Here is a 12,841-nt window from a genome sequence, read left to right as displayed (position 1 = left end):
CCATTGAAGTTGGAGTCCCTCCAGATTTTTTAATATTCTTTGAAGACATTCCATGAAGGCGACTGAGTCTAGCTTGGAAACCTGGAAAATCAAAGTACTCAATTTAGAAGTTTTCTATGATCGCTGAAGCATAGAAGAAGAAGATCCTATCAATAGAGAATGAAAAGTAAGTTGGTGGTGGCAGTGAATGCCATGAATATTATTTGGGAAAACGCAAAACTCACACTTAAAGAAACTGGAGCAATACCTAGCAAAGTACTAATGTAGTCAGCCCTTAACTAACCAGTGTTTAATCACTAGAGTAATAAATACCCATTTTCTTTTCTCCCAATTCATGTTCCTATCATTTCAACATTTTCTCAATAAGTCTAGTAAGAAAGCAAGTCAATTATTCAAATAATTTGAAAGCATGATAAATGTAGTAGCTATATTAGTGGCCAATATGTTTCTTTACAGCATCTTGTCTTTATATTCTCTAATTTCCACTTTATCTTATCCTCTTTGAATGAATATTCCTAGATTGACCTTAAACCCATTATATCCACCAGGGAGCCAATGCTACTGACCTCTTCTGCTTGAGTGTGACATAAGGGGAAAAGAACCAGTTAAGATACTTTCAAAGACAGGATCTGGTAAATTTTTGTCTAGCTCAGTAGGATCTTCCTTTTCCCACCAGGGCACGATTCCAGTGATACCACATGCTCCACCTGATTCCTTTTCGTAGAACCAGTCACTCTGTTCATCATCACCTGTATAAATACAAGAAACCCCCCCCCCACCAAAGATTCAGTTTTATCATCCAGTTACACAATTAGTCTTATGTAATAAAAATACAAGATGGCAGTTAAATTTGAATTTAAGATCAATGACTAACTTTTAATACAAGTATATAATACTTGCATTAAATTTTTAGTGGAAATATGTCTAAGTACTGCATGGGACATACTTGTACTAAAAAATTATGTGTTATTTACCTACAATTTAAATTTAATTGGGGATCCTATGTTTTATTTGATAACTGCATATATAATCTATAAGGAAAACTTTTTATTTTATACCACAGCTTTACTTATGAAATATTATCTTAGGACTGTAAGAAACTGTCGGTAACAAAAACACAAAATTTTATGTTTTTGAACCAATTTTAAAATGTGAAAAACAATAGTAAGCTGGTTAATCCTTTGGCAAAACCTATTAGAAAATCCATTTAAGTTACTACCCCTTCCACATTAAGAAAAAACAAACCTTAATCTGCTCCCGGGAATTAAAAAGTGTTAAAACTGTAGAACCCTTGTTTTGCAGCAGATATGGGTATATATTTAGCTTAATTTCATGATTTGTATGGAGTATAAAAGGGGAAACAATCATGAACAGATGTGACTAAATGAAATTAATCCTATTAAGCTAATTAAGAAATAGTTTTGAAAAAGTTGATTTTAAATGAAAAGTGACAATACCTTAGAGCTTATGAAGAAAGTATATTAAATAAGTGATATGTTTTTGCCCAACACTATCCAATAATTCTGACTTTTGGGAACATCCATGAGTGTAACCATGGAACAATAAATGATCAATTGAAAATTCAGTTTGAAATGTGCCATAGGTGAGAATCAGTATTTTGTTTTTTGAAGAAAAAGTAGTTATGAAGAGACAAAAATACAGAAGACAGATGGCTTTTAAAAGAAAGAGAGACAGGCCAGGTATGGTGGCTCATGTGTGTAATCCCAGTGCTTTGAGAGGCCATAGTGGGAGGCTCATTTGAGGTCAGGAGTTCCAGACCAACCTGGGCAAGATAGCGAGATCCTATTTTAAAACGAATAAAAATTAGCCGGGCATGCTGACATGCACCTGTACTCCTAGCTACTCGGGAGTCTGAGGCAGGAGGATCCCTTGAGCCCAGCAGTTTGAGGTTACAGTAAGCTACGATCGTACCACCAGCACTCCAGCCTGGATGACAGGGCGCGACCTTGTGTTAAAAAAAAAGAGAAAAAAGAAAAGAAAAACAGAAAGAAACAAATAGCATTTTGAAGATGATCTGAGATTCATTAAAGCCTCCTTCCCTTGATTATGAGAAGCCACCACTAATTCTGGTTTCTAAGAGGGTCATCGTGATTGTCATAAACTGTTTCCCTTTAGAGAAAGATATTTCTGATTTCTAAAATCTCTTTCAACAAACGTCTTTAAAGGAAAACTAAAAATACTCTTAAGTTTCAGTTGAAAATTATTTTATGACAAATAGCTATATTTCAATTAAGATAGGAATCGAAAATTAAAGGCATTTCAAAAACTAGAGTCACCAGCTTGTTTCTATTGGGGAATTAATAAAAAAAATTTTTTCAAAAAACACAATTAATAGCACTTAGATATCAGGACTTTCACTGAGCTTTATATTAAAATTACACAGATCAGGTTTAAGCATAAGAAAAAACAGGGCCTCACTTGAAACTGACTACTATATATCTGAATTCCAACACTATTACAGAAAAATAAAGTTATTTTATTTTTGATGTAATACACAACTTTATTCTTCAATAGGGAAATCAAATAGTCATTGGTTAAGAACTTGCTCTGAAGTCAGACAGACTAATTAGAATTCTAGTGTTCTGCAACACCAGGAAAGTTACTTCAACTCTATTAGAGTCAGTTTCTTCATTTTAAAAAAGTGGGAATCTCAAAGGGATTTTAAGAATTAATTAAGAACTTAAATGCAAGAAAAACACTTAGCAATGTGAAACATAGTAAGTTCACAGTAAATGCTAGCATATAATTGTAAGCCCTTCCATCCTTATCAAAGATTGATAGGCTTGTCAAACTTATTTTTTTTTTTCATTTTATTTCATTACCAATATCATGTTCATAATACAATCCTGAGGAAAGATCCCTATTTTAATGAGAATTTAAGTATATTATCAAAGTAGTTGCCCTCGCATTTAGCCCCAGCATTCTAACATATTTCAGCAAAGTATCAACTTCAAAGTCCACGGCCTTTCAAATAGTTATGTACCTATTCATCTAAGACAAATAGTTTACAAGTAGGCAGAAAAGAATGATCACTTCATTTACGTTTTTTTGTACTGCCAAAAGGATGAACAGACTAAGAAAAAAAGTGTAGGCGGCTACTACTTTGTCCTTTTCTTATAACATCATTAAATAAATTTATAATTTAAAATTTATGTTAGTATTTTTCACTTGGAACTTACTGTCTTCTTCTAATGTATTCTTAAGAAAGGAAGAGAACGTTTGCGATAGGTATTTGTCTGTATTAATTTCATGATTTGTGTGGAGTGTAAAAAGGGAAACAATCATGAACAGGTGTGACTAAATGAAATTAATCCTATTAAGGATTAATCCTGCCCCTTATTAAGGTGTTTTAAATTTTTCATAGCTTCAAAATACTGCCATGTTAATGACTGAAGCTTCCAGAAGTTTCGAAGATGGAAAACATATAAGTTGCAAGACATTTCTGTTTAACGGTTTACAATATTGAATTCATAAAAATCATCTAATTACTTACAAACTAGATAGAATGAATTAATGTCACAGTTGAATAAAAATGACAAATGACTTGGAAATCTACCTTTATGAATGCTTAAACAGTTTTAAGTACATTTGGAATTAGGTAGAGAATGAGAACCGGTTTCTTTCAAATTTGCTAAAAGAGAGAAAATCAAAAAGGTACGTAAAGCTTTCTCAAACAAGATAATCCTTCCTTAATATTATTAGCTCTACATACTAGCTTTTGGAGATAATCGATTACTTAGGTCATGAAGACAGGACACCTTCCATAGCATACAAAAAACCAGCTACAATACTAAATCCTAGTTCACTAAGTAATGTGTGTAAGGTAAATGGATTGCAGTCATCAACTTATGAAATAATAAGTAATAAGCACAACTTTAGAATGAAGAAGATTTTCCACAGAGAGAAAAAAATATCATTTCAGTACCTTGTCTTCCCTCATCATTGGTAAACAATCCAGCATCAGTACTGCTGAGACTGCTGGAATCACTGTAATAAGGAAAAAGAAAGAAACAGATCAAAAGAACAATTGATCTCTCAGTCGTAAAATTTTAAAGAGACATGGCAGCTCAGAGATGGAACTTAAGACTGACAAAGATCTGAAAGAAAATAAGATGATTTTTAAAAAAAATCAAACTGCTAATATCCTGGTTCCATTCACTACAGAGCATATTATTTTTGGCACATAAAACCACAGGAATCTAATGGGACCCTGACAGTAAGCCAGATGTGACTGCAACGAGATGCTGACACAATTGATGCATTTTATTATGTGTTTTCATCAAATGCTCACTGCTCCTTTCTTACACCATGCAATTCAGCTTGAGCCTGGAACACCACTGCTCAATAAAATGGGAAAAGTCTCAATCAAAAGCAGGCTAAGCCTTTCTTCAGCACATGAAATACAAGGGACTAGGATAAGATTACTTTTCATAACCACATTTGCAAATATTCTGGAGAAGACATTACTTAAGAATTCACAACAACTCTATTAGTTTGCAAGGAAGAAAAAAGTTTAAAATGGTGATAATTCATTATATCGAAGTTAAGGTCACTTTTAAGCAAAATAAAAGAATATTACAAATATTAAGGGGGGAATGTGCAAAAATAAAACAGGCTCTCATTGCTACCACAGAAGCTCCAGAGTCAAATCTAACATACAAATAAAATAAACAGTAGATATTTGAATAACATAAACAAACTGTTACTATTAGTTCTAATAGAAGTAATGCTTATATGATAGTCTAGTGTAAAATATCAGAAGAACAAGGTCATATAATGAGAGGCTTAGCTTTTAAAGAAAATTTAGTGGTGTTCTTTAAAAATTCTCATGTATTTTATTTTTACTGTAATTCTTAATTTTAACCAATCAAGAAATCATCCCTTTTTTAATTAAAATATTTAAATTGAGAAGTTTAGCATTAAAATTATAGGTGAGTTCTAAATCCACATACAATTTCTGAATATAATTTCAGTTTCTGTTTGATTTCTTAAAAAATAAATATTAATGAAGAATATAGGAATTTCTTGAGGCACATTCTTCCAAGGAGTTCTGAATTTAGACCTCTCCCTAGCTTTCTTCCAAATTAAGTGCTGTATGAAGCTCCCTATATTGTGCAATTGGTAATGAAAAAAAAATTCTCTAAGAGCATCACAACCATATTTTCTTATTTACAAATATATATGGTCTTCTATGCACCATAATACGAGAGTATTAAAATCACCTCAGAAACTATCTTTCTGACATTTTGCTGTCTAAACTACTATTGATACTTTCCTCTTTCCTGTGTGCCCCCCATTAACACAACTCAAATGAAGGGTCTTATATATACCTCAGGTCACAGTTCCTTTTCTGAAACCGTTGAGGCAAAATGTATTTAAAATTCTGAATTATTCCAATTTTAGCAAGGTATATTCTAGACTGCCTCAGAGGAGTCTGGGATAGTACTCCATAAAACAGATTAATATAGTTTTTTCAATTAAATGAATGAATATCCATACTAAGTACAGGTCAAATTAAATCTGGCCACAAATGAATTAGTTTTTCATAACTTTTCAGAGTTCAGATTTGCAGACAAAGCATTATGAATTGATAAGCTAATTTTTCTAGACCATGATCTTCTAATCTGAATTCAGATTTACCCCACTCTAATCTATTCTACATACAGCTAGGTTCATCTTTTCAAAATAAAACAAGTTGACTAAAGGCAATATGATATTCTGAAATCAAAAAAAGAATATTAAATAATAGCAAAGGAAATTCTAATAAACTGTGAACTTTACTTACAAATGTATCAATTTTGTTTCATTAATTGTGAGAGATTAACCATAGTAATGTACAATATTAACAACAGGGGAAAGTGGATTTGGGATATATGGGAATGTGATATACATGAACTCTCTGAACTATCTTTATAACTTTTCTGTAAATTTATATCTATTCAAAAAAGTAGTTGATAAAGTATGTACACACACACACACACACACGTGTACATTATAGAACAGTCTTCTATTTAAAAATCTAAAATTACTTCAACACTTGTTGAATAAATTTAGATTTAGATTTCAAGACTTTCTATGGATGGGCCTCCATCTAAATCTTCTTATTCCCATCTCTGGTCCTTTTGTTTATGTTCTTTTCACAGTGGTATGCCTATCTCCACTCTTTTCCCTCTCCACCTGTCCAAGCTCTTGAAGATATAAAGAAATCAGGATTCCCTCTGTTCCAGCTCTTAGTCCTTAATGATGCTTGTCCTACTTTGAGGTATGTTGGCATATATGTATACAACATGTTTCTTTATTAACATTTCATCTCATTGGTATCCAGAGTTGCTCCGTGTACATTACGTATGTATTTCTATGTTCAATAAATCGGAACAAGAACTTAAATAGAAGCAAGCCTTTTACTTTCAGCAGTTGACAGTCATTACGGCTTATCTCCAATGACACCCTTTCCTAGGAGATTCACCTTTTTGGAGTGAATTTTATAACATGGTATTTGGATGAGAATATATTCCATATATGCTAGATGAACAAATATATGTACACTAATACCAATCACTTGCCCCAATTTGTTCAATTCCTATATTTTCTGTAGAGTCCTCTTTCTCATTCATCCTCCCAAATACAGTCAGTCAGCCTCCCGTCGATTCTAACTCTTAAAATTGGTCTCAAATACTCTCAAATACTTAGTTCTCTCTGCTATCATATTATAATTCACTTCCCACTTAAGCATGGACTGGAAGTCAAAGATAAACAAAATACAGCTGTAAAGATCACACTGTCTTGAACAAATGTAAATCAACTTGAGTTTCTTCACTGTTAAAAATTCTTCACTGATCCCACTGACTATAAGATGATAAAATCCAAACTATTTACTGTAGCACATAGACCTCTGAGAAATGCTTTTTGCCATAATTCTGATCCCATTTTATTTCTGGTAAAAACGAAGTATGTATACTTCCCCAAATACACCACTTTCATTTCATAATTCATGCCTTTGCACAAGCTGTTCGCTCTCTACCTATGGATGCCATTTCCCTCTCTTGACTCCCTCAATTCCTGAACAAGTCTTAGTACTTGCTTTAAAGCACAGCTCCCTTAGGAAGTCTTCCTTCACTAATACTTTCCACTCAGCACATTTCATTTTCATCATTTGCTTGTCTGGCTATTCCAGACTATGCAGCTGTTGAGAACACAGTCTCCATTATTAGTCCAGGTGCCACCAGCAAAGAGTAAATAGTAGTTAATCATCAAATGTTTGTTAAATCTGACACATACATACACACACACACACACACACACACTCCACACAGTGAAGTTTCTCTTATTTATAAATCAATCCCAAGGAAATATAAAGCTTTTTGTAGTAGGAAAGCTTTGGAAGTAATCTTGAAAACACTTATACTTGTTACCAAAATACCTTAAATATTTAGCAATCTTTGCACAGAAGGAATTTGCACCTAACTTTTAAGTGACAACGGAAAATAATTTATAAATAAGTTTTACATCAGAGAAAATATATTTTTTAACATTGATCCAAGAGTAAAAACCATACTCTGAAAATGTGTACCTGGGCTGTTTGTGGACTGCTAGGTAGCCTGATCATGCCTAGTGGATACTCAAATATTTTTTACAATGAAAAGAAATGAAAAATGGGAGTTTGATCTCATTTCCATTGCCAGTTACACGTCCTATAAAAAAGCAGATCAATAAAAGCCAGAAATTTTAAAAAAGGGGGGGGGGGTTGCACAATGAATCCAAAAAGCTAGTAATCTAATTGTGAATAATCCAGAATTGAGTATGTTATATCTTCTGCCATGTACTGTCCCTCCCGGTAATTGAGTCAGACAATTACTTTCAAGTAAGGTTGAGTGGTCTTAAGTCACAATGGCCCAATACAAATAATACTTATTTCCATATAAAAATGACAATTTTCTTGCAAGAAAAACAGATACCATAAACTTTTCAAAGCCCTCTGGAAACTTATTTATTTATTTATTTATTTGAGATGGAGTCTTGCTCTGTTGCAGTGGTGTGATCTTGGCTCACTATAACCTCCACCTCCCAGTTTTCAAGTGATTCTCCTGCCTCAGACTCCTGAGTAGCTGGGACTACTGGTGCACATCACTACACTCAGCTAAGTTTTGTATTTTTAGTAGAGATGGGGTTTCACCATATTGATCTGGCTGGTCTCAAACTCCTGACCTCAGGTGATCCACCAGCCTCAGCTTACCAAAGTGCTGGGATTAAAGGAATGAGCCACCATGCTCAGCCACATTTTTTTTATGTAAGTAATTTTTACTTCTTTAGAAAAATTACATGACTAGCACACCATGTCTAATAAAAGGATAATTCCATAAACTTTTACCATGTCCCACTCACATTTACAAGCAAAAAAACCCACAAAAAACAAAAACGAAAAAATAAAAAATAAAAACCAAATAAAAGATTGAGAGCTCACCACAATTCACATGATTAAAATGATCCCAGCCCTTGGGAGGCCAAGGCAGGTGAATCACTTGAGGTCAGGAGTTCAAGACCAGCCTGGCCAACATGGTGAAAAGCCGTCTCTACTAAAAATACAAAAACAAGTAGCCAGGCATGGTGTTGTAATCCCAGCTACTCTGGAGGCTGAGGCAGGAGAATCACCTGAACCCAGGAAGTGGAGGTTGCAATGAGCTGAGATCGCACCCTTGCACTCCAGCCTGGGAAACAGAGTGAGTCTCTATCTCTTTAAAAAAAAAAAAAAAAAGAAACCAGTCCTACAAATTAAAAATCAAATACTCTTTCTCAGACCATTTTTACAGACTGTTTTTTTTTCTGGCTCATAGTTCTGCATTTGGTTTTGCAGACCCATGCCTAAAAGGATAAAGTGTTAACACATTCTCATTTCTTGCAAGTAACATCACTTCATAACTTCAGTATAAAAGAAAAACGATCACTTACCTTTTGATGCTGTCAAAATAGTACTTAACAATTATCATTATAGTATACCTGCTTCCTAGAATAGACAGATTAGACTAACTGCCACAGGACCCTTGTTTTTCCTATTTTTCTAATGACAAAACCAGGTGTTTCTAGCTTATAAATTAGGTTTTACAATCCATAAGTGATCAGAATTCCTAGAAAGTTACAGATTTTTTATGTCAAGCCACACACGTTGAAGTGGTATAAACTTTTGATTTTCAAGAATCAGAATAGATTAATGAATTGTGACACTCTAAAAAGTACCAAAAGCTAAAGGTCTATAATTAAACATATAAATAATTATATATCCAATTCTGAGTTACAAACGTGCTGTTATTCAAAAGCACATTCTTTTCCACTGAAAATCCATTTCCTTTTCTCCTTGTAGCTGAAAACTGAGTCATTATAATATAATCAAAAGACTGTGTATAAATCAAATAAGCAATTTTGCTTTGTGCTAAACATCATAAATTATAAGGAAATATAACCATAGTTAAACAGTAATATCACTATCATTATTACAATTTATAATTATTTTAAAGTAGAATTAATTAAAATATAAAACATTCAACCACAAACACTGGAGATAAATATTTTTATATTTAGAGAACATAAAAGTCACCTTTCACTCATGAGCTCATCTGAGACTTTTTGCTCTTCACATTCCATTTTGTCCTTATTGGTCTGGCTCGTTTCCTCACTTTCTAAAACTACTCCTTCATCTTGGATTTTTGGTCCTTGTCTGATTATTTTCAACTTTCTTTTTTTGACTTTGATCTTGGTAAATTCTTGATACTGGTACGCTCTATCACTGTCCATGTCCTGATCTCTACAACCCTCAGGTGGCTGGGTCATTGTCCGTTTGTTAGAGATGTCCTGTGGGAGATCTACTGCCATGCGTTTTACCTTTCTCCTCCTGCGCAGAGTTCTGTTGCCAACATTGTCCACAGCAAAATCAGACTCATGCCACAGAGGTCTTTTCCCTCGAACATTATTATTTAAGTTTGATGATGGCCTGCGCTTTGCTACTAACATTTGGTCATCAGAGTCACTGTGATCTTTTTTATTATTATTGTGATTCTCTCTATAGTCCTTGCTTGGTTCTTCTAAACTAGAATCAGAGCCTTCACTTAAGCAGTGACCAGTCTCCCAGGTGTGATGCACATTATAGGACCTCCGTTTTCTCCCTCTCCTTTTCCTTGCCTGGCGTTTCAGAGGGCAAGATATACTTCGAGAATGGTCTCCTGTTTCAGCAAATCCACCTCGAGCTTGCTCTGAGCTCTCTTCCAATGCTGAGACAAGGTCGTGAACCAGCTCCTCCATGGTTCTACTGAAATGCCTTCATTTTTTAGAGAAAGAAAAAAGAAAATAGTCAATCTTAACCACAGTAACCTCATTTTCTATAACAGACAATTCATTCTAAATTTGACAAAAATTAATAATGATTACAAAATGTTTCAAAGCTAATTTTCCTATCCAAGATATTACAGTTTTAAATATTGATTCATTTTAGGCCTCTTCTTATATGTTATTTTATTAAACATAGGAATTACTTCCAAGATAGAATAAGCTTATAAGCAATGAAAGATCCCAGTACTTTTATATTTTTACTGTATAATTATGGAAAAGTTCTGTTTAATTCCCTATCCGCTGGCCCACTCCTACCCCTTTTCTAGAGCCAGTTTTCCTACAGCAGATACAGAAAGAACTTTCTCAGTCCCCTCTTCGCCCACTAATCTCTAAGTAAAAAAAGAAACATGAAATCGTCTATTCACCATGTGTTCTAACCAGTCACTGCCATCATATAAGAGGCTGTTAGAAAGACAGACAGGTAGTTTCAGGATTAGTAATATATGTGAAAGTTTAACCAACACCACGCATTTATTTAGGCCACACTAATCTCTTAACCCAGTGAAGCAGAAACTACATTCGCATTCAAATTGCAGTCTCATGGGTTTAAAAGGGCCCATCATTACTTCACTCTGAAGCAATTTCTTAGGCTTTCCTTTTTTAAGAGCAGTAAACTATATTACTAGTATGAAAATTTTTCAGTAGTCAGCAAGGATAAGCATCAGCATTCTTTGGGAATTTTTATAAATTATACTTGTCCTTTTAAAACCCAATTCCCAAAGATTTTAAATTAGTTGTTGTGACATAGAGCCAAGGTATCTGGTTTTATTTTTTAAACATCACAGATAATTGAGATTTGCACCCTTCTTATGAAGGCCACAGGCAATCATTTGTCAAATCGAGATCTAGAGGCACCTAGGGATTGAAATATTCTCAACAGTCATACAGAGCTTCTAGAGCCTACAGCAGGAGTAGGCACACTTTTATGTAACTGGCCTGCTAGTAAATACTCTAGGCTTTGCAGGCCATTGGGTCTCCCACAGTTACTCAACTTGCCACTGTAATGCAAAAATAGCCACAAGCAATACATAGATAAATAAGTATGGCTGTGTTCTAATAAAGTTTTATTTATAGAATCAGGTTATAACGGGTTATAGTTTGCTGATCTGTGGTCTATATAGTCTCTAGAGTCATGTATAGTCTCCAACAGTCAATAATTTCAGGCTTCAGGTTTCAACTTTTGTTTTCATTTTAATGATAACCTAAAAACAACACACACTGTGATTCAACTGGATTTTCCATTTATAGTGATGCATACATACGCCTGCTAACATTTGTGTATTTACTATTTGCCAGACCCATTCCTAAGTGTTTTACATGTATTATTTCATTTGATTCTCACACAATAACCCTATGAGGTGGGAGATGAAATACACAAAGGCCAAAAGATTTCTGTCGCAATGTGATGCATCTAAATAGTGGAGAGAGGATTCAAACTCCAGCAATCAGGTTCCAGAGCTCCAACGTTGAACAAACTACAGCCAAGATCAGCGACACAATCCCAGTAGCCAGTTTGTATTTTTATGATTAATTTAGCACCAGGTAGCATTACTGTAATCCTCAAGACAGATTTAATATACATCTATGTAAAACCCAAATGACTCATAGGGAGCTATTATATTGTTTTGAATAGAAAAAAAAAAAGAGGTGAAAGACCTGAATCAACACAAGGGACAGGGTGGTATAGCTGGTGAAAGTAAACTGAGCTCAAAGAACCAACCCTGTACTGGTTAGTAAAATGTACACTGTGGGCAACTAAGTAACATGGCATTGCGTTTGGTTAATGTGAATTGGTATTTTCTAGATTTATTTCTGTGGGCATTCTGAATGTATTTAATATAAACAAAAAATCTAATGCATACAGCTTTTTAAAAAACGTGGTGATTCACATATCTATTTTAAATAAACTCTGGAGGGCCACTGAGATTTGATTTTTCCTTTCTAAGGATATTATATAAAACTCAGGTTTTTTTGTGTTTGTTTGAGATGGAGTCTCGCTCTGTTATCCAGGCTGAAGTACAGTGGCATGATCTCGGCTCCCTGCAACTTCTGTCTCCCGGTTTCAAGTGATTCTCCTGCCTTAACCTCCCGAGTAGCTGGGATTACAGGCGCATGCCACCATGCCTGGCTAATTCTTGTATTTTTTAGTAGAGACAGGGTTTCACCGTGTCGGTCAGGCTGATCTCGAACTCCTGACCTCAAGTGATCCACCCGCCATGCTTCTCAATGCTGGAATTATAGGCGTGAGCCACCATGCCCAGCCCCACAAATCAGGATTTAGAACACTGAATTTGATTAAAGGAAATATGTATCACATAGGAATTAGCTTTAAGCCAAACAAAACAGAGGCTACAAGTTTGACTACATTGATAAGCCAAATGAATCTTTTTTCTATTATCTATGTCAACAAATGCCCTTTTCCCTTAAAACAATGAATATTGTG

At 34.3% G+C, this 12,841-nt stretch overlaps 1 protein-coding gene across 3 annotated transcripts in view; it reads right to left on the bottom strand.

Moving 5' to 3' along the window:
- The window catches only part of GPATCH2 (G-patch domain containing 2), a 203,924-nt gene that overhangs the window by 183,405 nt on the left and 7,678 nt on the right, over positions 1-12,841 (bottom strand). For all 3 annotated transcript variants that reach the window (XR_012091188.1, XM_007988422.3, XM_037985559.2), the window contains exons 2-5: positions 9,611-10,327; positions 3,947-4,008; positions 567-749; positions 2-81 (exon numbers count right to left, since the gene is read on the bottom strand). Coding sequence is in view for 2 of the 3 variants with exons in the window: in XM_007988422.3 (XP_007986613.3) it covers positions 2-81; positions 567-749; positions 3,947-4,008; positions 9,611-10,327 (1,042 nt within the window). In the remaining variant the exon portion in view is untranslated. The remainder of the gene's footprint in view (position 1; positions 82-566; positions 750-3,946; positions 4,009-9,610; positions 10,328-12,841) is intronic.

This window comes from Chlorocebus sabaeus, chromosome 25, assembly GCF_047675955.1.
Source record: "Chlorocebus sabaeus isolate Y175 chromosome 25, mChlSab1.0.hap1, whole genome shotgun sequence".
NCBI classification, from domain to species: domain Eukaryota; kingdom Metazoa; phylum Chordata; class Mammalia; order Primates; family Cercopithecidae; genus Chlorocebus; species Chlorocebus sabaeus.
This window is presented reverse-complemented; position numbering and strand designations above follow the sequence as displayed.